General features: G+C 48.1%; 1 protein-coding gene across 7 annotated transcripts in view; it reads left to right on the forward strand.

Moving 5' to 3' along the window:
- The window catches only part of LOC147622000 (zinc finger (CCCH type) helicase family protein), an 85,301-nt gene that overhangs the window by 29,639 nt on the left and 27,894 nt on the right, over nucleotides 1-27,768 (forward strand). For all 7 annotated transcript variants that reach the window (XR_015269630.1, XR_015269631.1, XM_086823039.1 and 4 more), the window contains 6 exons: nucleotides 2,794-2,950; nucleotides 3,124-3,435; nucleotides 25,350-25,496; nucleotides 25,611-25,791; nucleotides 26,308-26,588; nucleotides 26,669-26,797. Coding sequence is in view for 5 of the 7 variants with exons in the window: in XM_086823039.1 (XP_086679165.1) it covers nucleotides 2,794-2,950; nucleotides 3,124-3,435; nucleotides 25,350-25,496; nucleotides 25,611-25,791; nucleotides 26,308-26,588; nucleotides 26,669-26,797 (1,207 nt within the window). In the remaining 2 variants the exon portion in view is untranslated. The remainder of the gene's footprint in view (nucleotides 1-2,793; nucleotides 2,951-3,123; nucleotides 3,436-25,349; nucleotides 25,497-25,610; nucleotides 25,792-26,307; nucleotides 26,589-26,668; nucleotides 26,798-27,768) is intronic.

Raw genomic sequence — 27,768 nt, forward strand, 5'->3', positions numbered from 1 at the left:
TAGACAGTGAAACCTCTCGCGCTTCTCATAGTATACTGGGCAGCGGCATATGTAATGCTCCTCCGTCTCAACCTCTATGTGGCATAGTCGGGATATCCTCTCCTCTCTGGGTGTCCGTATGAGCTTCCCGGCTCTGAAGATGCGCGCAGCTCTACCTGTCTCAACTCCGAGGTGGTGGGAAGAAACCCGTATCAGGCCAATCGCAATCCGCATGGCATGGGACATGTGAACACTCAAGTAGCCCGGTTGCTGGATGAATCCATCCTCTGTGAGTGTGAGGAAGTGGTCTCTGTAAAAGTGCATCTTCGTGGGGAGCTCTGGGGTTGTGATCCATGTGCAATGTGTGTAGAGGCTAAGAAGATTTGACCGGATAACCCGGTTGGTATCCTTGTGAGACAGCCGGAAAAAAGGGGAGTCCAAACTGCACTGAAGGGGGGGTAGGCGGTCCATGTAGAGCCCATATACTGAGAACCAAGTGGAAACTAGTGCATACCATACTCCAGAGTGCCCCTCAAGTGCTAGCTGTCTAGAGGACTCCAGGGCAAGCGTCGGGTACCTGTGGGGATCCATGTGATTGATGGGATGAAGGTACGTGACTGTCTGGAAGAGTGCCTCCACTACCATCGGGGCTGCAGCAAACTCTGCTTGGATAATTTGGTGTGGGATTGATGGTTTGCTGCGGATCATACGGGAGAACATCATGACCTGGGTCCTCTCAACTCGCTGCCAATCCTCATCGGATAAATCTGGCCCCTAGAAAGCTGCTCCATACATGAAGGCTGGTGTGACGAGGGTGTCAAAAAGCCAGCCCTTCGTCTTGGGCTCTTGGAAATGTGCCTGGAAGCACTGCCGCTCAAGTAAGCTCAAGGCTGCATATCCCCGCGTCACTCTAGCATGTGCTGCGGGAAGCATGGTAAAGCGTGGGCCAGTGAAAGTGACACCAAGGTAGACATAGGATGAGACAATCTCCACAGGATCCCGTCTATATGTGAAGCTCAATCTTGATGTGACGGGGCGAGAGGTATTGAAGACCATTACCTTGGTTTTACCAAGGTTAACAGAGAGGTCCCGCTGGGTGCAAAAGTCATGTAAGGCATCCAACTGTCTCTGAAGCCCTTCGGCTGAGTCTGAGAGGAGGACGATGTCATCTGCATAAAGTAGTATGGGGATCAATATTCCTGCCAGTGTGGGACCAGCCCCTCCTAATCCATCAATGAAGCTCGAGATCTCATCAATGTAGAGGCCGAAAAGAGTGGGTGATAGAGGGCAGCCCTGTTTCACCCCAATGGTGTTGGAAATCTCCTGTGATGTACCTCCTGGGGCTCTCACTCGTCTGGTGACGGACTCATAGAGTGCGATGATGCTCCAAACCATGTTAGATGGGACTCCGATCTCCTGTAGACGGTGTAAGAGGCGGGCTCGGGGTACAGTATCAAAAGCTTTGCGGAAATCCACAAAGCAGCAGTAAATCCTCTGGTGTCGTGCTCTACCCTCCTCGATGATGGCACGGAGGGTGAAGATGTGGTCAAGGGTAGAGAGAGAGAGAGAGAGAGAGAGAGAGAGAGAGAGAGAGAGAGAGAGAATGAAATGATATATTAACGTCTCTAAGAGGCCATAGTGGCCTATGAGACCAAAACGGAGAGTACATCTGAAGTTGGTGTCTTATCAAAGAGAACAACTAAATGAGACTAAAAAGCACAATAAACTGATTGTCCTACAGTTATAAGAACAGAACTGTAAGACTCCGAGATGATACTGAGTAGAAAATACTGGAAAATACTGAAAAATGTATACCGTACGAGCTTCCCGGCTCTGAAGATGCGCTCAACTCTTCTTGTCTCCACTTTGAGGCGGTGGGATGAAACCTGTATCTGGTCAATCGCAATCCGCATGGCATGGGAATCCATCCTCAGTGAGTGTGAGGAAGTGATCTCTGTAGAAGTGCATCTTTGTGGGGAGCTCCGGAGGTGTGATCCATGTGCAATGTGTGTAGAGGCTGAGAAGATCTAACCGGATAATCCGGTTGGTATCCTCATGAGACAGCCGGAGGAAAGGGGAGTCCAAACTGTACTGAAGGGGGGGTAGGCGGTCCATGCAGAGCCCATATACTGAGAACCAAGTGGAAACTAGTGCATACCATACTCCAAAGTGGCCCTCAAGTGCTAGCTGTCTGGAGGACTCCAAGGCAAGCCTCGGTAGCTGTGGGGATCCATGTGATTGATGCGATGGAGGTATGTGACTGTCTGGAAGAGTGCATCCACTACCATCGGGGCTGCAGCAAACTCTGCCTGGATAATCTGGTGTGGGACTGATGGTTTGCTGCCCATCATACGGGAGAACATCATGACCTGGGGCCTCTCAACTCGCTGCCAATCCTCATCGGATAAATCTGGCCCCTAGAAAGCTGCTCCATACATCAAGGCTGTTGTGACGAGGGTGTCAAAAAGCCAGCCCTTCGTCCTGGGCTCTTGGAAATGTGCTTGGAAGCACTGCAGCTCAAGTAAGCTCAAGGCTGCATATCCCCGCGTCACTCTGGCATGTGCTGTGGGAACCATGGTAAATCGTGGGCCACTGAAAGTGACACCAAGGTAGACATAGGATGAGACAATCTCCACAGGATCCCCTCTATATGTGAAGCTCAATCTGGATGTGAGGGGCGAGAGGTATTGAAGACCATTAGAGAGAGAGAGAGAGAGAGAGAGAGAGAGAGAGAGAGAGAGAGATTTTGTCCTTTGGGGTGGCACTTCACAGCTTAAGCTGTCTGAAAATATCTGAATTTTCTTTGACCCACAGGTTGGTATTGATGTCTGCAACCTTTGATTGCAATCTTTACAGAGAGTACTTCAAGGATCTTGACAGAGGAGAGAAGGTTGAAATCATACCGGTTTTAAATTCAGTCACAGATTGGCATTCTGTTCGGTTCAAGTGCGAACTTAATTATCTTGAAGAAGTAAGAGCAGATGTTGGATGAAAGTCCTCCAAGTGTTGAGTTAAATAGATAATCAGGTTATAGAGCTCAAATCAAAATATCTTCCCTCATCTTTTTCTATAGCTCGACCCCTTTTATTCCCATTTCTCCTTTGGAGAGATTAACTATCTTGTTTCTTTTGTCTTATGGTCCAGGTGATAGCATTATTGAATGTGAAAAGAGCTGATTGTCTGGATTCAGAGTCCTTTTTTGCATCATTTGAGAAGGCAGATAATTTAGGGCAACACATTCAACAGATGATAACTGATTTGGTCACTCATCTTCATAGAAAGGAGGAGGATTTGAAAAAAAATATACTCGTTTTTCTTCCAACTTATAAAGCTCTGGAACAGCAGTGGTCTCTTCTGAAGCGTAAGGGGCTTGATATGAAGCTTTTTGTTTTGCACAGTAGCATTGACATGGACCATTCCATACGAGCCATGGAGGTTTCTCTCCCAGTTAGGAAGGTAGGATTGTGGATTCAAAATTTATTGTGGTGGCATTAATGTGTCCTTGGCATTCTTTACTAGGGACTCATTGATTTGCTTATGGTAATCTGCTTTTATCTCAAACAATCCTACATAAGTGGTAAAACGCAAACTTTATGCGGTCTTGGTGTTGCGTACCTCAAGCAGCTCTTTGGGTTAAATACAAAGCTGTTGTGGGATGCAAGAAGCATGCACATCTCTTGTTTTGTGTGTGTGAATAAGCCAGGGTTTTCAGCAGATGAAAATAGTAGAGCTGCAGTACAAAAGGCTGCGGTGCAATCGTGCTGCTTTATAGTACTGAGCTAGTGGGGGGGTGTGATGGATGGAGCACTACTGCTAGAGGCTTAGTATGCAACCTATATGCGTAGGGTATACAAGAATGCAATGCAGATCTGCCTAGCTCCAACCAGTACCATAATGGGGGTGTAATATGTGATACATAGGCGATGGCGAGGCAAAAATACCTCGAAGCATCGGGTGTGAGTGTAAGTGAGCTAGCCGCTCCTGGATATGGTGCTGATGTCGAGCCCATATCTTTGTGATCTCCCTTTGATGTAGTCTGGGAGTCTGGTAGCCTAGTGCTCTCGTTCTCCGTCTGGCTCGGAGGTTCGCAACGCGTTGAAGTGTAACCCCCTCCTGTGTGAGGGTAGGCACTAGGATAGATCTCTGGAAGAAATCAGTGAGCTGGAGCTGTCGCCCACCTCTCCCTGTGGTATGAGTCCGTATCAGTGTCTCTCTATGGCGCTGTGTCTCTAACAAGAACTGGCCAAATCTGCATTGGTCTGTGGACTCCACGATCTGGCGGAGTGAGGGATGTCCACTGAAGATGGTGGTGTATCTCTCTCTAATGACACTATATGCTCTGCATCTGCATACATAATGTTCCTCACTCTCAACTTCCTCCTGGCATAGTCTGCATATCCTCTACTCTGGGGATCCGTGCTGTCCTACCTGCCTCAATCTCAAGCTGGTGTGATGACACTCCGGCACTGTGAGGCATGCACACATCCATGTATCCAGGTCTCTGTATGAATCCATCCGTTGAGATATGCATAAACTGATCTCTGTAGTATAGCATCTTCGGCGGTAGAGGCTGACTGGGTGTAATCCAAGTCTCTTGAGTGTATCGCTGCCATAAATCCTGCCGAAGGACTCTGTTCCTCTCATTGTGAGAGAGCTGGATGTGTGGTGCATGTATATCATACTCGAAAGGTGGCAGGTGATCTATGTCGAGACCATGCTGAGTGAGCCAGTGTATCATCTGTGAATACCATGATCTCCTATCTCCACTCTCTGCGAGCTGCCTAGACGCCTCAAAAGCTCTATGTGAGAGTCGATCTGATGGCATATCTTTGATCCTTTGTATGAAGCAGATCTTCTGGAAGAGGACCTCTACTAGCATAGGAGGTGCAGCAAACTCCGTCCGGACAATGTCATGTGGGACGGAGGGTTTGCTGCGGATTATCCGTGAGAGCATGAGAATCTGAGGCCTCTCTATCTGAGACCATGTGGAGGTGGCGAGCCCAGGTGCCCATAGTGCTGTAGCATACATCAAAGCAGGGGTGACTAATGTATCAAACAACCACTCCTTCGTGCGGGGCTCCTGGAAGTGTGCCTGGTGACACTGTCTCTCTAGCATGGCCAGAGCTGCATACCCTCGTGTGAGTCTATCCCTGGCTGCCTGTGCCATAGTAAATCTTCTTGGCGGAGTCGTAAATGTAAGCCCCAGGTACACATATGAGTCTACCACCTCTATCTGTCCTCCTACTAGTGTGAAGATGGCTTGTCGTCGAACCGACCTTGAGGTGTGGAAAATCATGGCCTTGGTTTTCCCAAGGTTCGCTGTAAGCCCCCTCTGTGTGCAAAAGTCATCGAGTGCATGGAGATGGTGCTGTAGTCCCATCCGTGACTTAGAGACCAGAATAATATCATCTGCATATAGCATAATGTGGACTGTGGTACTTGAGATGTCTACCCCGTCTCCACCACCGTGACCAATGAAGTCAGCCACCTCATCGATGTATAGCCCAAATAGTGTAGGAGAGAGTGGGCATCCTTGCTTCACACACATGGTGCTAGCAATAACATCAGATAGTCCCCCGGGGCATCGTATGCGCCCGAGGACCTGCTCATATAAATCATAGATGCCCCAAATCATCTCTGATGGGATCCCCAATGACTGTAGGCACTGGAAGAGTCTCTCTCGTGGCACCGTGTCAAATGCTTTGCGGAAATCCACAAAGCAGCAGTATAATCTCTTCTCCCGCGCCCTAGCCTGGTCAATCAGACATCTCAGAGTGAATATGGTCAATAGTGGAGAAAGCTCATCGGAATCGAGCCTACCCTGGTGCTCGCAATCCCTCCTTCTCTGCATATGAGCTCAACTCTGCCTCGAGCACTGCGCCATAAAGTTTGGCCAATGTATGACCAATCATGATAGTCTTGTAGTTACTGGGGTCTAGCATGTCTCCCGCTTTGTGTAGAGGCATGATGGTGTGCATAGTCCACTCAGCTGGTAGGCCCTCCACTAGTGCCCTATTAAAGAGGGGAGCAGCAAAGAGTCCCAGTGTGTCAGCTGCATAAATAAGATGCTTACTCTGTATACCTGTGTGGTCAGCCGCTCTCCGATGCTGTAACCGGCGAATAGCTCTCTCTACCATCGAGGCGGTAAAGAAAGTAGAGGTGGTAGGGCGGGACTCCTGCGGCTGTGGTATGGGCGGCTGCTGAGGGATATGGTAGAAGCTCTTTGCATATGTGTGCCATGTGTGTGGAGAGAGAGAGAGATATATGTATTAAGCGTCTACTAAAGACCCAATGGGCCTATGAGAACAAAGTGATACAATAATGTGCATGGCATATCTCATCATGGAATGGTAAATAAAAAAGAAAGAAAACAAAAACATAGCTATCTCATTGGGGTGATACAAAACTGTCCATGGAAACTCATCATGGAATACTTAGAACTTAGAAACATGAGAGCAACATCAGCTTTGAGTAGATGGTATACCACTCTCCAGCATGGGGCTAATGAGTATGGCCGAGAGGTCTCCCTCAGCTATGTCACATGGAAAGGTAGCTCGATGGCGGTGGAGCATGTTTTGGATCAAGAGCTGATGAGGTGATTGTGGTAGATGGCCGGGGGCGTCGGGCACGCTGCTGTCGGCCACGTTGGAGTGCGGAGGCTCGGTCCGAGGTAGCTCATCTCAGGTGAGGTAGGTCCGGAGCAACTCAAGGAGGGTCCCCAAGATCCACTATATCGGTGTCCTCCACCTCCTGGGTCCGGAAGAAACTGGTGATGGTTGGCTGGTGAGGGAGGGGGCGGGGTGGCTGGGGCCGAAGCTCTCTCAAGAAGGTGTCCCTGTGTCTGCGGAGCTCAAGCAGGAAGAGGCCTAGGCAACGCTGGTCCTGGAAGTCAATGATCCTGGAGAGTGGACCTCTCCAGGATTTCATAGTATACTGGGCAGCGGCATATGTAATGCTCCTCCGTCTCAACCTCTGTGTGGCATAATTGGGAGATCCTCTCCTCTGTGGGTCTCCGTCTACTAAAGACCCAACAGGCCTGTGAGACCAAAGTGTCTACTAAAGACCAAAGAGAGAAAGAAAGAAAGAAAGATCTATTAAGCGTCTACTAAAGACCCAATGGGCCTATGAGACCAAAGTGATACAATAATGTCCATGGCATAGCTCATCATGGAATGGAAAATAAAACAGAAAGAAAACATAAACATAGCTATCTCACTGGGGTGATACAAAACTGTCCATGGAAACTCATCATGGAATACTAAGAACATAGAAACATGAGGGCAACATCAGCTCCGAGTAGATGGTATACCACTCTCCAAAATATCAAGCGTGAGAGAGAGAAAGAAAGAAAGAAAGAAAGATTGTATTAACGTCTCTCTTAGGCCAAAGAGAACTGGCCTATGAGACAAAACCATGTACAATGTATGTGGTATCTCTGGAGACAAAACCATGTACAATATCAAGCATGAGAGAGAGAGAGAGAGAGAGAGAGAGAGAGAGAGAGAGAGAGAGAGAGAGAGAGAGTCTACTAAAGGCCTCTGAGACCAAAGTGATACAATAATGTCCATGGCATATCTCATCATGGAATGGAAAATAAAACAGAAACAAAACATAATCATAGCTATCTCACTAGGGTGATACAAAACTATCCATGGAAACTCATAATGGAATACTAGGAACATAGAAACATGAGAGCAGCATCAGCGGAACAGGGAGGCAGAGGGGCTCAGCACAGCAGCGTGTGTGCACAGTAAGGGGGCAGCAGTGCAGTACAGTAAGCGCGTGCGTGCACAGCAAGGGCGCAGCAGTGCAGCACAGTAAGCTGGGCAAGGTGCGCAGCACAACAGCGCTGAAGGGGCACAACAGGAGCGCAGCGCGACAAGGGCAGCAGGTGCGCAGCAAGGGCCACCAGCACGAATTGAGGAGGGGGGGCCTGCGTAGCTTCATGCCATGAGAGAGAGAGAGAGAGAGAAAGAAGAAAGATACATTAACATCTACAAGAGGCCAAAGTGGCCTATGAGACAAAAGTACCAATACATCCAAAACTCAAGGAAACTAAATGTCTTGAGTAGAAAATGAAATAGAACGAAACAAGAGTACACCACTTCAATATATCAAGCATGGGGCTAATGAGAATGGCTGAGAGGTCTCCCTGAGCCACGTCACTTCGAAAGGTAGCTTGATGGCGATGGAGTATGACCTAGATTTGGAGCTGATGAGGGGATCGTGGCTGTCGTCCGGGGGGCCATGGGTGCCGGGCACGCTGGAATGCGAATGCCTAGGCCTATCTCCGCTGCTTTAGCACTACATGGCACGCAGTTGATTATCCTATGATCCCTCGTCAGCGAGTACTAATCTTAGGGTAGAATTAGGGTCATGCCTTTGTGATAGGAGCATGTTATGTTGGTGGAGAACCTCTTGGATTTGTCTATGTGGTGGAGGGTCTTGATGCTCTGGGTCAAGGGTGTTTGGCTCGTAGAATTGATCGGGCTTTCTCACTAAGAACTCCTATGGGAGTGGAGGTAGAGCGTGGGTAGGGGTGGTGGGCTCTGAAGCCAGAGCAGAGGCAGTAGTATGGGTGGGGGACTCTGATGTGGATGTGTGTACCAAAAGAAATCTGTGATGCCTTTTTGGGAGGTCTTGTTGGGGTTGGGCTTGTCTCTCAGCATGCTGCCTCAACAGTTCATCCCTGTGTCGTTTGAGCTCCATCAAATACATGCTAAGGCATCTCTTGATCCTCATACTATATTGTATCACCCGTGCAAGTGGATTGAATCCCTCTCAAAAAAGGTTGTGGAATGTCCTTGATATCTTGTAGAGGCCATGTCTCTCTTGTATCTCGTGGAATCTCCCACAAAAGGGCGCGGCTCTCAATAGAGGGGCCAATGATGGCCCTGCATGTTGCGGTTGAATCATCACTCTCCAGGCCACCTTGGCCAGGAAGCCCTCATGTTGCTACCAGCCAAGAGAAAAACACGGATCAACCGCTGAACCTAACCAATGCAAGCACTGGAGAAGGCCCAACAAGAAGTGATATACCACATGGTGGCGAGAAGAACTTGGTTCACCATCATGACTCGGCCAGGTAAGGAAAGCTTGGCTGAACCCTAATATAGCAAGTTCTTCTGAATGCTCAGAAGAGGGGCGCCTCTGCGAATCTTTGGAGATTCCCCTCATCTCCGAATACGTATGTTGTTGTGTCATCGACAAACTCTTAATCAAGCAACTCCTCCTGCGTGCGGATGGGGGGAGACAGCCCTTGGAGCCGTCTCTCTTGAGCGGAGAGAAAACTACCCATGGCCTTGACCGCAAACAAAAATAGACAAGGTGCCAGTGGACTGCCTTGCCAGACCAAGCAAGAAAGTGGAAATTTGTCAGCTCGCGCTCCCTGAATGAGAACGTGGTTGTGTAAACTGAATAGAGCCCATAAACACCTCGGATCCTGTCCTTGGGAAATCCCATCCGGCACATTGTCCCCTCGAGAAGGCCCAAGTTTACCCTGTCATAGGCTTTCTCAAAATTGAGAAGGAGAACAATAAGATCCGTTGCCTTAACTAGGACAAAGTGGTCGCCTCTCAAAAAGTGAAGATGTTGTCCAGAATGCTTCAATCTTGGACGAAACCTGTACACGCGCCATGAATGAAATCAGTGAGGAAAGGCTCTTTGGCTAGGATTTTGTAGGCAGTCCCTAGGAGGGTGATGGGACTCCATTTCCGAATCTCCAATCTGTCACCACCCTCCTTGGGAATCAAATGGATCAATCCCTCTAACAACCTCTTTAGCATGGAGCCCATGGTCATAATTTCATTGAAGGTTATAGTTTTGAAGCCGTCTTACATGTCAGGGCTCTTGGTGTTTGTGGCTATATGGTGGAAGTCTTGTCAGATATCTTTAGTGGGATCCAGGAGAGTGGGAGTGGATTGATGCCTTCGATCCATTGAAAATTCTTCCCTTTTTTAGTTTCACGGTCCGGAATGCCAAGCTTCTCGTCACTCGACAGATGCATATGATCCTTACTCTTAGGCCTCATTGGAAGAGCTGTGATATCTCTCCAGTGATACATCACAGATATTGGCATAGGCTTTTGCATTCAAGTAAAAGGAGCCGGATCTCTCATTTCTTTTGGTTATTTCTACATGGTCTCTCCCCACCAATTAGTGGAGATCGGTTTTCGGTGTAGCACCTACCTGCCCGAGATGTGCGGCAGATTTTGAGATTGTATAACATTGTTTATGGGGATGCAGCACTGCACAGCACATTTGGGGTTCTATATATATATATATACCTAGATGAATCCAAGAACATGCCCAAATTCACCTTTTAGGAACGTGCATGTTATATACTCATGGTAGTCAACCCACAAGACTATATAACTATCAACTCCATTATGCATAGTATGGACTAGATACTACAACATCCCTACTAAAGTCATCAGTGCCCAATAGTGGGTGTAGAACTTTATATCAAGATATGCTCTCACACACGCACTCCACACACACACACACATACACACACACACACACACACACACACACAAGAGCATATATTCACACAAAGCCCTTCATATTGAGTTTCTGTCAAACCTTCGGAGATGCAGGGCAGACTCAGCCATAGTGAAGCCTAGCACTAAGGGAAGTAGCAAATAGAAAGAATTAGTGCAAAACAAATAAGTAGTTGATAGGGCAAATGCACTGCTAAAGATAGAAAGAATTACCACAATATCAACTGGCCGCAACTCGGACGAAAACTTCACAATGTGAAATCTGCATGTCCGCTAATACAGCTGAATTATATATCTAGATGAATCCAGGAACATGCCCAAATTCAGCTTTTAGGAACGTGCATGTTATATACTCATGGTAGTCAACCCACAAGACTATATAACTATCAACTCCATTATCATAGTATGGACTAGATACTACTACATCTCCACTAACGCCATCAATGCCCAATAGTGGGTTATATCAAGATATGCTCTCACACATGCACTCCACACACACACACACACACACACACACATACACACATAAGAGCATATATTCACACAAAGCCCTTCGTACTGAGTTTTTGTCAAACCTTCGGAGATGCAGGGCAGACTTAGCCATAATGAAGCCTAGCACTAAGGGAAGTAGCAAATAGAAAGAACTTATGGGCAAATTGAGTGGCCGCGCCATGTGTGTGACTTGGGGGACGGTTGCTTAGCTTTCCCAGTCTAGCCCGTAGCTTTTCTATGAGGGCAGTGGCCTCTATAGCCTCCGTGCATCTAGCTCTCCAAATTTGCCATGATGTAATACTGGCAACAATCTCCCAACTGGTGTCAATCCTCTGTCTGGGGGGGTGTATAATCAGATTCAGGGACATGCTGCAATAAACCATGCTGGGCAATACCTCTACCAATGAAAATAGCAGAGTAGATTTTTGGGTCTCAGTGCATTAGTACTATATGGTGTGATATCATCCATACTCTCATGGTTGCTTGGGCTCGTATTCAAGGGTCCTCTCATTCCGCAGAGGCAAAGCGCGTTGTTTATATGCGGGAGTGGGACGATGGCATTTTCTTTTCCTCTAGTCCCACAAGTCTCTCATGGCATCATGATGCTCCTCAGTGGTTGAAATCACCTTACATATTGGGGTGTTTCTATTCTATTCCGGCTTATAGCTTTGATTGTTGTATGGTTTTTTCATACTAAATAAAAGTCTCTTTCCTAGGAAAAAAAACGGTCTTCCGTGAGATCCCAATGGGAAAGAAATAAGGAAACAGAAAGCCCATCTTCTCCTGCGCATTTGCCCATGGGGAGTGCCATTAGAGCCTCCGCAAGCTTCTATGAGGTAAAAGGTGTCAATAGGAAAGTCCGGAGAGTGGGAGGAACCACCTCTCTCGTGAGCCAACAAACCTGCTCACGCGCGTCTAGCACTTGAGAGGATAGGGGTGCACCCGTGGGAAGAGAATAGAAGAAATGGGGGGATCCCCAACTATCGATCCATCTTGGCCTCGAAACGTGCGGATACCATCCCTCCGCATATGGGGGGCTTGGAATCTCAAAGAAATCTGTGGTGACCCTGTTTCCTACTTGGGTCCAAAAGGAGGCTCTAGCATGTTATCTTTACTCCAACCTCCGCTCCTCGATGGACCTAAGCTCTGAACGGGACACAGCCAACTGGGCTTCAATCCACGAGCTGTTCGGGGTATCCTCCTGAAGCCATTGCAAGGAGGCTAGGCTCCGACAAATGCTCCACTTCTACTCTCGGAAGCTAGCCAATCTATTTCGTGTGGCCTCTTGTGATAAACTGTTGATCTCTCGAAGGCGTGGGTCGACGGCTACTGCAGGTGAACCTGTATGAAAATCCATACTCTCCCAAATCTCCTCTATCTTGTTACAAATCTCAGAATCCTGAATGAGACTGTTTGGGATCCAAGTGCTTAAATGTCTATCGTGCCTCGTTGGGTCCTCCAGGGATAGAATAGTGGGTGCATGATCGAAGAAAGTAGTGCCTGCCAGAATACCAATCATGCCACCTTGTTCACAAGCCTGCGCATCCACATAAAACCGGTCTATAACTTGGAAAGGTTGGGGCCTGTACTCCTATTGGATCTTGAGAAGCACAAACTCTCGGGGTTGCGTCTCAACTCCGGTAAATGCCATGGGTCTTGTCCCCTCAATGCCAAAATCAACTCCTCCCCTCCCTGGCCGAGTATTCCATGCCTGAAATTGTGACCATGCCACCTTTGGGTTTGTGCTCTGCTGCCTCTACCATGCCTTCTCATCGGATAAATCTGGCAGTGCTTCCAAGCACATTTCCAAGAGCACAAGACTAAGGGTTGTCTTTTTGACACCCTCTTCACACTAGCCTTGATGTATGGAGCAGCCTTTTGGGGTGGGCCACTGAAAGTGACACTAAGGTAGAGTCTAGACATAGGATGACACAATCTCCATAGGATCCCCTCTGTATGTGAAACTCAAACTGGATGTGAAGGAGCGGGAGGTATTGAAGAACACTAGCTTGGTTTTACCAAGGTTAATAGAGAGGTCCTGCTGAGTACATAACTCTTGTAAGGCATCAAATTGTCTCTGAAACCCTTGGCTGAATCTAAAAGGAGGATGATGTCATCTGCATAAAGTAGTAGGGGGATCAATATGCCTGCCAGTGTGGGACCAGCCCTGCCTAATCTGTCAATGAAGCTCGAGATCTCATCAATGTCTAGGCCAAAAAGAGTGGGTGATAGAGGGCAGCCTTGTTCCACCCCAATAGTGGTGGAAATCTCTTGCGATGTACATCTTGGGGCTCTCACTCGTGCGGTGACGGACTCATAGAGGGCAATGATGCTCCAAATCATGTCAGATGATACTCCTATCTTGTGTAGACAATGTAGGAGGCGCGGGCTATCAAAGCTTTTTGCGGAAATCCACAAAGCAGCAGTAAATCCTGTGATGTCGTGCTCTACCCTCCTCGATGATGTCTCGGAGGGTGAAGATGTTGTCAAGGGTAGAGTAGCTCCTTTGAAATCCTTCGTGTCTTGAGGCTCTGCATCCTTGTTTCTCTGTGAATGAATTGAGCTCTGCCTCTAGCACCGATCCATAGAGTTTTGCCAATGTGTGCCCAATCATGATCGTCTTGTAATTATTAGGATCAAGTGGATCTCGGGCTTTGAGGATGGGGGTGATGGTGTTAGCGGACCAAGAGGGTGTATATTCTTCACAAAGGGCTGTATTGAACATGTAGGCCTGTAGGGGTGGCAGGGTATCATCGGCATGTGAGATGTACTTGAGAGTGAGTCGCTCGTGATCCTAAGCTCTCCCATTACGTAGTGTATGAATGGCCTTGAGGACCATGCTCTTTGTGAAGAAGGTGGAGGTGGTGGGGTGTCACCAGCCTGGACATTTCCCAGTCTGAAAGGGGTCTGGTGGACTCCAGGATGTTTAAATATTTGGAAAGTACAAGCTTTGGGAATGGGGGATTATCCTAGAATACAAAGGACCACACTCCTAAAATTTAGGAGAGTTGTTGTTTTTGGCCCGACTCCGATGGAAATTCTGTTCGCGTCATTACATCTGGAATTGAGCAGATACCAAAAGTTGGCAGAGTGCCTATGGCAGAATGTCTACCTGTTGGGATATTTTTAGAGATAAAGTTTATGGAAGGACCCATCTCTTAGATTGGGACATGTGGCAAGAAAGTGGACCAAAGTGAGACAAGTGGCCTGACACTTGTTAGAAAATGGATCAAAGTGAGACAAGTGGCCTCACACTTGTCACTTCAGCTATTGTGTGGCTCTCCACTTGTCATCGTAACCTTCTCTTGCCATTTTAGCTCATGGGAGGCCCAAATCTATAAATTGGAGCCCTCTCTCTTCATTAATAGAGGCTCTCTTGCTGCACACTGGCCTCTACCACCGTTACAGGCTGCCCTAATGATGGCTACTCTCTTTCTCTCTCTCTTGAAGGCTGCCCATGAAGAATACCGGCTGTTGGGGACTGTTTTGGAGGCTTCCATTGCGAAGAAATACTGCAGGCAAGGGTATTTAATCATTTATTATGATTTCTAGCCATTGTACTTGTTGTACCAGCATTTGTACTTGCTGTACCTGCTGTACCAACCATCGTACCGGCTGTACCAGCCACTGTACCTGTTGTACCAGCCCTTGTACGGGCTGTACTAGCTTTTGTACTTGTTGTACCACCCATTGTACTGGTTGTACCAGCTTCTGTACTTGCTGTACCGGCTGTACGAGCCACCGTACCGGTTGTACCAGCCACCATACCGGTTGCACCAGCCATTGTACCAGCTGCACTAGCCACTGTACTTGCTGTACCGGCTGAATGGAGAGTTGTACTTGCTGTACCCTTTCTATTGCATGAAGACCCGTGGTTTTTTGGGGAAAAATCAGTACCCACACGGAGGTATATGGATTATATTGTTGGCTCGGCATTTCTACAGCCTATGTTCCGGCTTGGTTGCCTCGTGTTGGGCTGTGTTATGGCATTTGTATATGGATAATCCGGCATCTCCCGTGGGGAGAGTAAGACCCTCAAAGCTTATACATGATATTATTCTCCTTGGGTAATAAAATACTTCAAGGGGGGGGTCGGCCCATTCCGGCCTCTATGCGGTGTCACACGTGCAAGCTCCATTTTCAGCATTTGTGGATGTTTTGTCCAGCTTTATGTTTTATGCAAAGTGATGATGGATATGTGTTAAGGATGTGGCCATGTTTAAGTGTTTTAACATGCATTGATGGTATCAACAAGTGTGTAAAAGGCCCTAGTCCCCCGGGCACCCGCCGCGAGTTACATTGGTATCAGAGCATAGGCTTTCTTGGAAGCGGAGGCTTCCTTCTATCAATAAGGAAGAGAAAAGATCTCAAGTGGGGACCACACATACCATCATTGCTATTAAGCATGGCCAGCCACTTTAGAGCCTATGGAGCAAGAGCATGAGCAATAGACAGCTTGGTCTAAGGATTTATGAATTCACAAAATTTATCTTGGAAGTATGGAGTTGGCTTTATGTGCACACATTTAGCACTCTTTCCATATGGATATTGTGGATTATATTATCAAGCTTACAGGCAAGCTATATAGAGATATATCTCGGGATATCTTAAGAATATGGTGAGGAGATATTTCTTTTGGCTTCATGACCAACCTGGCAAAGAAAAGCTAAGTATACTTTGAGTTGGCAAAGTTAGTGCTTTTGCTATGAAGTGTTTTTGATGTTCACTAACCCTTGTATAGCTATGCAAGGAGAAAGGTGTTATTGTTTGCCTTGTGATGGTTTCAGGGAAACATTGTTTATGGCTCCCTTTATTGGGATGGATTATATCTATGGAGATTTCTTTCTTGGACGAGATTTATATAAGTATTGGGCTTCACAAGCAATTTCTATGGACGAATCTGTCCGAGTTTATAGAGAAGAAATCTTTGGATATCTCATGGATATGATGCTTTTATGGATAAAGTCCACCTCTACTCCAAGGTGTGTGGTTAGCACATAGTATGTGGTAAGAGTTATGGTATACAAGGATTATGGTATACAGGTCTATGGATTCTTCGACTTCTTTTCTAGGGATTTGGATCCATCCTCAGGTTTATGGATTATGTTATGACTCTCTTTTACTGGGGTGGATTATTCCTTTTGGCTCCCTTTATTTGGGATGCATTGGACTTATGAAACTCATAATTCACATACCCTGTGTAGTGTTCTCTTGTCCTACGTGAAGTGGATTATGATTATGCTAGGTCCGGTTCTAACTTGGGTACATTAAAGGTTGCTAACTTGTTTTATGCTAAAGGTTGAAAGCCTTAATACATACATGTTATTCATGTGCACAACAATTGCTCGCATTTTTAGATACTAGTGGGCTAGTGGGCTTGAAAGCCTAACTTGTGGTCCTATTTGAGGCATCCTTAATGTCGTTCCTCCAGGGACACAGGTCACCACCGGCCTACGTGTGAACAACCCCTCCTCCATAGTAATAGAGGGTCCACTTCTAGATTGTACTGGCTGTACCAGCTTTTGCACTTGTTGCACTTGTTGTACCAGCCACCGTACCGATTGTACCAGCCATTGTACCTACTGTACCAGCCACTGTATTGGCCGTACTAGCTTTTGTACTTGCTGTACCACCCATTGTACCGGCTATACCAGCTTCTGTACTTGCTGTACCTGTTGTATCAACCACCGTACCGGCTGTACCAGCCACTGTACCAGCTGTACCAACTGTACCAACCATTGTACCTACTGTACCGGCTGAATGGAGAGTTGTACTTGCTGTACCCTTTCTAGTTTTTTGGGGAAGAACTAGTACCCACATGGAGGTATATGGATTATATTGTTGTCTCGGCATTTGTGCAGTCTATGTTCCGGCTTGGTTGCCTCGTGTTGGGCTGTGTTATGGCATTTGTATATGGATAATCCGGCATCTCCCGTGGGGAGAGTAAGGCCTTCAAAGCTTATACATGATATTATTCCCCTTGGGTAATAAAATACTCCAAGGGGGGGTCGGCCCATTCCGGCCTCTATGTGGTGTCACACGTGCAAGCTCCATTTTCAGCATTTGTGGATGTTTTGTCCAGCTTTATGTTTTATGCAAAGTGATGATGGATATGTGTTAAGGCTGTGGCCATGTTTAAGTGTTTTAACATGCATTGATGGTATCAACAAGTGTGTAAAAGGCCCTAGTGCCCTCGGGCACCCGCCGCGAGTTACATGGGGTGGGATCTTGTGGTGGGGGTAGAGGTGGCTGATGGAGGATATCATAAAGGGAGCGTGCATAGGAGTGCCATGTGTTCGGGCAGGTGATAGGCATTGGGAGGGGGAGAGGGGGGTGGGTGATGTTCTCGGAGTTTCCTCTAGGCCTCTCTTTGCAGTTCGGCCCTAAGAAGAGTCGGTATAACTCATCCTCTTTCCGAGCCTAGAACTCTTGTTTCTTGCATTGGGTGAGGCATTGAGCAACCCCTTGCACTTTGGCGCTTCGTGATTTTCCCAATCTGACCTCATGCTTAAGACGGGAGCGTGTGCCTTAGCATTCATCATCACACCAACAGTTATGGGGCATGGAATGGCAAGGTTGCTTGGCGGTAGATTGCCGCATGAAAATGAATGAAGTGGTAGATGTGTGGTGTATGATGGTGAGCTATGATGTGAGGGCGGGTAGGGGGACAATAGGTTCCACATCCTGGAGTTGGCTGTAGATGTGGTCGGAGTAAAGAGGATCAAGCTCGTGATCAAAATAGATCTGGGTGTAATGTGAGATGGGGGGTGGTGGTGGAGGGACGGGTGGTTTGCAGATAAGAGTGAAAGAGAGGTAGGCATGGTTAGCTTTAAAGGGGGGTGGCGGGATAGAGATGTCGAGGAGAAGGTGTGCCAAAGTCGGAGATCCCGTCAGGTAGGCCACGGTGTTGAGTGAGGGAAGGAGGTAAGAGCGTTCAAAGAGGGCCATTGGGACATCCCGTTAAAGATAACAAGACCATGTGCAGCTCCCAGCTCCAAGAAATGTCTCCCATAGACCGTGACCTCCTCACGGTCGTGTGATAATCTCTGTAGTCCTGTGTCAGTGATGTCCAGCTCCTGTAGTCTGATAGGGTCGTCTAGATCGAGTAGTGGGACTACTAACTCCCCGTCTTGGCGTTGAAGTCCTCGAGCAGGAGTACTTACCCCAGATGTTAGAATATAATGGTAAGTACGGAAACTGGCAATGTTGTGTGGCGTAAGGGGAGTGGCTCGGTGCAAAATAACATGCATTAGCCTGCTTCAAAGTCGTTCGAAGAGCTGCACTCCCCCCCCCCCCTCATGATCCGCGTAGCTGTTGACAGCCCCCTGTCTTAGCTCCTCCGCCTGTGGGCGCCCCCCAACACGCGCACCCCCCCCCCTTCCCCTTCTAACTTCACCATCTGCGCCCCTCTTCTTCCCGTGTTCTGTGTTGCCCCTGCCCTGCCTGACTGCAGCCCCCTCTTTTCTGCCTCTGCCTGCTTGCGCCCCTGGCTTGCCCGATTGCGCGCCTCTCTTCCTGCTGCCCCCCCCCCCCCCCCCCCCCCCCCTTCGCTTTCTTTCTGCGCCTTTTTTTTCTTTTTCTCTTTCTTTCTTTCTTTCCTTTTTCCTTTTCTTTCTTTCTTCTTTTTGTCTTTTTTTCTTTCTTTCTTCTTCTTTCTTCCTCTTATTCTTCTTTTCTCTCTTTCTTCTTCTTTCTTCCTCTTCTTCTTCTTCTCTTTCTTCTTTCTTCCTCTTATTCTTCTTTTCTTCTTCTTTCTTCCTCTTCTTCTTCTTCTCTTTGTTATTTCTTCTTCTTTCTTCCTCTTCTTCTTCTTTTCTTCTTCTTCTTCTCTTTCTTCTCCTTTCTTCCTCCTCTTCTTCTTCTCTTTCTTCTTTCTTCTGCTTTCTTCCTCTTATTCTTCTTCTTCTTCTTCTCTTTCTTCTCCTTCTTCTCCTTCTCCTTCTCTTTCTTCTCCTTCTTCTTTGTCTCTTCTCCTTCTTCTTCTTCTTCTTCTCTTTCTTCTTCTTCCTTCCTCTTCTTCTTCTTCCTCTTCTTCTCTTTCTTCTTCTTCTTCTTCTTCTTCTTCTCTTTCTTCCTCTTCTTCTTCTTCTTCCTTCTTCCTTCTTCTTCTTCTTCTTCCCCTCTTTCTTCTCTTTCTCTTTCTTCTTCTCTTTCTCTTTCTTCTCCTTCTCCTCTTGCTCCTCCTCCCGCTCCTCCTCCTCCTCCTCCTCCTCCTCCTCCTTCTTCTTCTCCTCCTCCTCCTCCTCCTCCTCCTCCTGCTCCTCCTCCTCCACCTCCTTGGCAAGTTTCGGCCTCTTTTGGTCTTCGCCCCCAAGAGGACTCCATGGCAGCTGCTCCGTGTCCCCCGACCGAGGCTGCTGTCACCTGCTTTTCGTTTTCTAAAGTGGACGTGTAGCTTCTCGCTACGACTATCACATTCCTAGAGGCCTCCACTCTTGTATGCAAGATTGTCGGTAGCCGCCCCGCACGTGGTCAACTCAGAGATCCTCTTCAGGCTAGCCTCCTAGGTGCGCCAGCGAAGATCGCAGATATTCAACCTTTGGGGCGCGGCTACTATGAGGTTGAGTGAGACTCACGAGCCGCGTCTGATCTTGTCATGAAGCTGAGTCCGGTTGCATTGCGTACGGCCCAAGCCTTCTTGGCACGGTGGCAGCACGGCTTCGACCCATTAGCTGGAGTTTCAGGCTTTCCCGTGACAGTGTGCTTTCCAGGCCTCCGGAAGGAATACCTTTCTCCTCTCCCGGTGATTGGTGGTGCCATTGGGAGAGTGATGGAATCCCCCCCCCACCGCTACCTCAACCCTCGCACAAGCAGTCGGGATTCCATCTCTCCGCATTTGTGTTGCCTCGCTGGATTTTGTGCCTCACATGATTTCTATTGCCAGCCTTCGGGGCGACCCCATTATGTAGTGAGTGGAGTATTGCAGCCTTCCAGGCCAATGCTTTATTTGTAGATAGATGGGTCACCTGGCCAGAGTTTGCTGCTCAGAACCTCATCAGGGGCCCGAGGGAGGACCAGGTTCCCAAGCCGCGGAGCACCAGGTTCCAACCATGGATAACCCATCAGCTGGAGAGTGGTGGACAGTTGGCCCCTGCCCCGGTCACCAGCCGTGCACCAGAGCTAAGCATCGCCGCCATGCGCGCTAGGCTGGCAACATGCGGGAGGATTCGGTTCTGTCAGAGAACCGTTTCGAGGACTTATCACACAGTATCTGCCCGTAGATGGTGGGCCCCCCCAGTCACACAGAGGGTCCCCCCCGATATGGTGACCGATTCCTCGTCGTGACTTCTCGTCTGGCCTTCAGTGCCCAATGGGGCAGGTTGACCCCACCCTTGCTTCGTGGAGCCTTCCCCAGCAGCCCTCCTCTCCAATGGATACCTCTCAGTAGCAGCGTCCCTCTCGAGCCTCTCCGCCTTCCCACTCCCCCTTGCCTTGTTCCTCCCCTTCCCCACCCTCGCCTCCGACTCTACCCGTAGTTGCTCCATTTGCCCCTTCATGTTCCTCTGTGCCTACCATCCCCCATCCCCCTCCTCTTCGCCTCTCTATAGCATTCCTGTTGGCCTCTTGCAATCCCTGATCCGGAGAGGAGAACTGGCGAGTACCGTTTGCTGCCTGATTCATCGCTTCTCCGAGCCGGTGGAGATGACCATTGCGGCCTCACCAGTGAGGGCTCTCCCACGTGCGGTTGTAGGGAGGGCTATATTTTGGAGCATTGTCTGACAGGCCCTGCCCCAGGTTGATTTTTGGTGCATGGGCGGTGACTTCAACATATGATAGAGGCGGCAGAGGGTAGACTTGGAGGTGGCACAGCCACAGTCTCAGGAGCAGAGTACTTTGCGTGGGAGGAGATGATATTGATTCTTAGGGGATAGGACCCTTGGCATCTTCCAGAGTTTGGGTGTAGCCCTGGGAGTCTTAGCTTCTCTCGATCAGAGCACTGGCCCCAACCTCTCTCGGCTGGACAGGTTTTATGTTGACGAGTCGGCTTGCAGCTGTGGAGGCATGGTTGGTATTCTAGCACGCACTACATTTTCAGATCATGCCCTAGTTATTTTGTCCCTAGAGGACCCATGGAGGCATGACAGACATGCGAGCTCTAGGATTCCAGACAGCCTCATTAGGACACCGAGATTTGTAGCCGGATGGAGCAGATATGGCTGGGACTAGACTTTTCCTCAGGATCTGCAGCATGCACTTTGGATGATGGCCTTGGGGAGGTCAATACTTTCTTACACGAGGCAACCTAGAGTAGGTTGGAGGGATTTTGGGAGCAGGAGAGGAGTCTGAGGAGGGGCCTAGGCTCTTTACAACGTCTTCAGGAGAGTTCCCCAGACAGCCCGTGGATTCAGAGTCAAATCGCTGTCGCCCGCACGGAGATTTGGTCCGTTGAGGAGAGGAGGGTGGAGTATAGATACCATGCCAGGGCTTCATTCTGGACTTAGGCCAGTGACAGAGTTACTGGAGACTTCTTTGAGATAGCTGGCCCACACAGGCTACGTGGACAGTATCCGCAGGCTACGTGGCCAAGATGGAGCTATTGTTTCTGATCCCTCACTGGTGTCCCATTATTCCCCCAGGTGATGGATGTGTGCGCGAGAGTCCGGGAGGCACACGAGAGAGGTGGTTCCCTCCTCTCTTCGGTCTTTCTTATTGACCCCTTTCACTACAAAAGAGCTGGAAGAGGCGGTGAAGGCATTACGCAGGGGAACATGCCCGGGGGCGGATGGGCTTCCTGTTTCTTTCTTTCTTCGCCATTGGAACCTCATGGAAGGTGGCCTTCGCATTGCCTTCAATGAGATTATGCTCAAAGGTGCCATGCCAGAGAGGCTCACAGAGGGCTTGATACACTTGATTCCCAAGGAGGGTGGTGATAGATTGGAGATCCGGCAGTGGAGATCCATCACCCCCGCCCAGACTTGATCCACGACACTCAGACTGGTTTTGATCAGGATCAGAGTATTCTGGGCAACATCTTTACCTTTTGGGAAGCGACAGTTTCGGCCAGGATGCGACAGCAGGACCTCATTGTGTTACTCCTAGACTTTGAGAAAGTTTATGACAAGGTGGATTGGAGCTTGCTGGAGGGCACTATGAGCTAGATGGGATTCCCCATGGAGTGGATTCGTGGAGTCTCAAGACTTTATTCAGCATCTCACAGCCAGGTTCTCATTTAGGAAGGCTGAGGTGACAGATTCCCTCTTTCTCGCTCGGTTCGACAGGGCTGTCCTCTGGCACCGTACCTCTTTCTATTTGTTGCTGAGGCCATGAGTAGTTTTCTCTCCGCCCAAGAGACTAGGCTTCAGGGATTGCGCCTTCCCCTCAGCACACAGGAGGAGCTGCTGGACTCAGACTTTGCAGACGACACAACAACCTACCTTGCTGGAGATGGTTGGAATTTCCAAAGATTCGCGGAGGCGATAAAGATTTTCTATCGTGCATCAGGAGCACAACTCAATTGGCACAAGTCATGTGGTTTTTGGGTAGGCGCAGCACCCACCCCGACTTGGCGACCTGTTGATGCTTTCCAGTGGATCCCGAGGGGCACTCTAGTTCGATACCTCGGTTGCTAGTTTGGCATTGATATCTCTCCCGAGTAGCAGCTTGCTCCGCTTCTTCTAAGTATTCGGAAGAAGCTTCTATATTGGAGCTCCGCGAGGCTATCCCTAGTAGGCAGAGTGGTGGTGGCGAACCAGGTACTGCTTGCCACCATGTGGTACATCACCTCATATTGGGCCTTTTCTCGGGCTTGTATTGGCTAGGTACAACGTTTGATCCGGAACTTCTTGTGGGCCGGTAGTGATGGGAGGCTAGTCAGGGCCAAGGTGGCATGGAGAATGATCATTCAACCACGTAGCGGGGGGGGGGGGGGTGGGGGGGGCTCGGCCTCATTGATCGAGCTATACAGAGCCGTGCCCTATTGGGCAAGTTGATTGTCAAAGGACTCCTACCAACAAGTTGATTGTCAAAGGACTCCTACCAGGTGAGCCTTGTAAGGATTTCCTCTTGGCCCGGATTTCAGCCCGCACTTCGAGCCTTGGGGGCCCGTGGCCACAGAGTCCTAGATTTATCTTCACAGAGATGAGAGGCCGTGGTTTTAGTCCTGCCTTTGAGGACAGATTCGCAGCTAGTCTACTTCGTGCTTGGGATCATCTCAGGCCAGCCCTCAGACAGATTGTTCCAGTGGCCCCAGAGGAGCAGCTTTGGCAGCTTTTGATCTGGAACCCCTTGTTCCGTTTAACCAGTGGCCACATGCTAGGGGCCTGACTGCACATATCCTAGGGCGCCTTGAGCATGGGACCAACCAGGTCTCTTGGAGATTGTTTTGCACACAGGCAGTTACCTCAGGAGGAGCTGGAGAGAGGCCCGACAGGGATCCGGGGTAGAGATAGGCTCAGCATCATCGACATTGACTCAGCTATTCCTCCGGAGTGACTGACTCCTATTCCAGACTTGGACCCCCTAGTGTGGCTAGGCATGTTCACCGGACACGATATCCTCGTGGCGGTCCATGAAGCTGAGGACAGTAGTCTGCTCACTTTTTCTATTGGATTACATGGCAGATCAGAGAGATGGGAACACCCCTTGGAGGACTTCTGAGGCTGCACCTTGCAGAGGGTGAGGGTGATTGGTTTTCGGGCACAGGCATGGCACATAGATCCAGCACCGGCCAAGGTGGATAGGGAGAGGTTTGGCAGTTGTGGATTTGGGAGCGCCGACCTCTCACGCGATTGCAGTGGGACCCTGGAGAGTGGGCTTGGCATGATCCCACAAATAGGGTGGAGACTCTAGATGCCCCTTTCTTTGCATATACAGTGCGGCTCGGCCGCAGGATCGAGATGTCGGAGATAGATGGCACATTGGCAGCAGCAGCACACAGTGGCAGTCTTAGGGCCTATCACAGCACTTCCTTTCAGATTTTTGGCAGAGGCTTTGTTACGACCCTGTGTTTTTCTCTGGACAATAAGCAGGTGGGCACGGGCACGAGCACGGGCACGGTATAGTTGAACGGCATCAGTTTGGATATGAAAAGGAAACCCATATGTGTGGCCAGCCCACGTGTGAAAGGGACAAAAGAGGATTTTAAGGTTTATAAGGTTTTTAAACCTTTGATGATTTAAAATATTATTTTGATGGAAGCATGCGTTTTACTATTTGCTTTTAGAAAAGCGAATTGCATGGTTATAAAGGGAAAGGTGGCGGATTTGGATGGTCATGGAGTCGTGTGGTGCTTCTCCTTGGGCATGGCGTCTTCTCCTTGGACATGGCTTCCTCCCACGGCGTTCCTTTGGCGACTGGTGGGCTACAGGGGAAAAAGCACCGGGCTGAATGCTGAATACACTACCCTCTACCTCTCCCTTGACTGACGGGCTGCAGGAAATTATAAGGCTGGACTGCGCTCGCTTTCTCTCTCTCTTTCTCTTGCATACCGGCAGGCTGGAAAGTGTTGCGACGCATGTCTGCAGGGGTAGCGGTGGCTGCGGGATAGGAAGCACGCATGTGGAGGTACGTGGGCTGTAACCAGGGATTGCAGCCTACGTGGCACACAGAGGGGCTGGTTTTTCTCATGGCAAGCAGCCAATAGGCGGTGCACACGGGCAGACAGACTGTGGGAATGTCTCCCTCTCTCTTGTGCAAACAGGCGGACTGTGGGAGAAGTAGAAGCGTTCAGGTGGCGCCCAGGGATACAGGGAGTTTTGCTTTCTCTCTCTCTTAAAAAGGGGCAAACTGCCACAGGGCGGAACAGAAGCATACATGTGGGGACAGCCGGCAGCCACCGATTTCTCTCTCTTTCTATGGGATGCACGTGGATTGGCTGAAGGAGAATAGAGATAGGCTTTTATCTTTCTCTCTCTGGGTTTTGGCAACCGTGCTTGGATGGTATATTTGTCATGGAAACAGGACATTGGTTTTCGAGAGGAAACAGGACTTTGGTATCGAGGAAACAGGCCTATGGTTTATGGGATATAGGTCTTTGGTTTATCGAATACAGGTCTTTGGTTTCATGTGGAAAACATGTCTTTGGTTTATCGAATAGGTGGATGGGGTTCCAGGGAGGCATCCAATCCCTTGATTCTAGAAATCAGAGGGAAATCCACCCCGTCCTAGCTGCAGACCATGGACATGGAACATGTAAGATTATACTTTCTAATAAGCGGAAGTGAACCTGTTGCTGCTTTGCCGTACAATACACTTTCAACTCTGCAGAAGGAACATCAAAATAGTTCTACAGCTTCTCGAGTTACTACCTTTTGGGATGTACCTTGTGCAAGCCTAAGTAATTTTTTTGCTTTTTCTGTGCTCAATCAAACCTTGAGGAATGTATACAAGTTTATTTAATATTATAAAGTTCTAAGGTTTTTGTAAATGGTGGGTACAGGTCATACTAGCAACTAATGTGGCAGAGTCATCAGTTACCATACCTGGCATATCATATGTCATCGATTCCTGTCGTTCACTTGAGATCTATTGGAACAATGAGAGGAAGAAATGCATACCACGGCTGATATGGGTTTCCAAATCTCAGGTATGGGTGTCATGTCACACTACCTAAACATTCAAATTCAGGAATTGATCCTTTTCTCTGTGATGCATATGCACCATTTAAGAAATCACATCATTTAATTGCATGCTTGATCAGGGAGATCAGCGCAAAGGAAGGACAGGGCGTACTTGTGATGGGCAGGTGTTCCGTATGGTTCCAAAGAATGTGTATTATGGTTTTACAGAGTTTGAGCGACCTGCTATACAGCTCTTATCTTTGAGAGAGCAAGTTTTAACAATCAGCTGTGCAGAATCAAAGGCCATTAATGATCCCACAGGTGGCCTTCTGCTAGTCAAAGAATTGCAAAAATCTTGGTTTTTGGCAAAAAATCCTTGTAAATTTTGAAAACAGACATGTAGAAGAAATTGCCTCTTCTGTATATTGCAGTCAGTAGCAGTTTTTAGTAGCTTCTTATTGCTGACTGTGCATGTTCTTTACTGGCTGTACTATTGTATGGAGATATTCCTTCTCAAAAAGAATTCATTGCTTCCCACAGGTGGCCTTCTGCTAGTCAAAGAGTGGCAAAAATCTTGGTTTTTGGCAAAAATCCTTGTAAAATTTGAAAACAGACATGTAGAAGAAATTGCTTTTTCTGTATATTGCAGTCAGGAGCAGTTTTTAGTAGCTTCTTATTGCTTACTGTGCATGTTCTTTACTGGGTGTACTATCGTATGGATATCTTCCTTCTCAAAAGGAATTCATTACTTCAACTTTAAAGTGCACTTCGTGATTGTGAAAATTATTTCACTGACCTGTCCTTTGCAAACTGTTTTACTTGTACATGTTTATGCAGTCCTCTTTACCAAATCTATGGATCCGCCCAATGAGCTTACCGTGCAAAATGCCTTGGATGCTTTGAAAAGTGTTGAAGCTGTAAAAGTATCTCAGCAGAGAGGAAAGTATTTTCCAACTGGCTATGGAAGGCTTCTTGCAAGCTTGCCTTTATCGTTGGAATCTGCCATTCTAGTAGTCAAAGGTGGTCAGTTGGGACTGCTGAGAGAAACTGCAGTTCTTGCTGCTTTAATGGATTCAAATCCTTTCCCTATTGTACATCCCTTTGGTCATGAAAATCAGGTAAATACTCCTGTCTTATTTGGGGTCATCGTTTTTTGTGTCATGGTTCAAAAGGGTACACTATTGTCTGGACTGTGCAGTATCAGATGTATTTGGAGAGGTATTACCAGAGACAGGAAGATTCATATGGTGAAACCAGAAAATTCTCCCTTGTATCCATCTTACTAGCAAATTTACATGCGTTCGAGTTTTGGCAGTGCACCATGAAGGTAGTTACACTCTTACCTGCTTGTTACAGATTTTTGTTAATAAGGCACGTGAAAGGGTAAAAGAGACTTGGTTTGCAAGATATCTTCGTAAGTCAGAAGAGTAGAACTTCATGAAACTTGAATGTCATTCAGGCTCCCCTTTTTAGGCTTCTTGAAGAAAATCCTCCAGCCATGCTATGGCTATTCTCCACCTACTAGTGGCCCTTCAAAACCTTAGTCTTTATACTCCTTTGATGTACCTATTAATGCCTCAATTAATGCCTTAGGCCTAACCTCAGGCACTTCCTCATTTATTTGGGCCAAACACCCAAATCATGGCCACGTGCACATACACTGGTAAGCTTCTAGGTCTTCTCCTGCTGACGTGACCACCACGTTGGTTTCTTTATTCAGAAAAAGGATTCTGTGACCAATTCACGTCTGGGGTAGAGGTGCTGGTTTCCCACAGGTTCTCGTACTTCTCTCAATTTGATTCTTTCGAGCAAAGCGTTGCTAAGATCCTCTACAGTTATGTTATTTATTTATTTTTTTTCAGAAAGGGACTTCTATTAAGTATGAGAAAAACATACAACAATCACAGCTATAAGCCAGAAGAGAATAGAATCACCCTAATATGTAAGGTGATTTCAACCACTGAGGAGCATCATGATGCCATGTAAGACTTGTGGTACTAGAGGAAAAGAAGATGCCATGGTCCCATTCCCGCATAAATATCACACGCTTCGCCTGTGCAGAACGAGAGGGCCCCTGAATGCGAGCCCAAGTAGCCATAAGAGTGTGGATGATATCACCCCATATAGTACTAATGCACTGAGACCCAAAAATCTGGACACCCTCAATAGCCTCCGTGCATCTAACTCTCTAGATCTGCCATGCTGTAATACTGGCAATAATCTCCCAAGCAACTGGTGTCAATCCTCTGTCTAGGGGATGTATAATCAGAGTGAGGAACATCCTGCAATAAACCATGC

This window comes from Cibotium barometz, chromosome 29 (genome assembly GCF_041138505.1).
Source record: "Cibotium barometz isolate CiBa-2024 chromosome 29, ASM4113850v1, whole genome shotgun sequence".
Classification (NCBI taxonomy): Eukaryota; Viridiplantae; Streptophyta; class Polypodiopsida; order Cyatheales; family Cibotiaceae; genus Cibotium; species Cibotium barometz.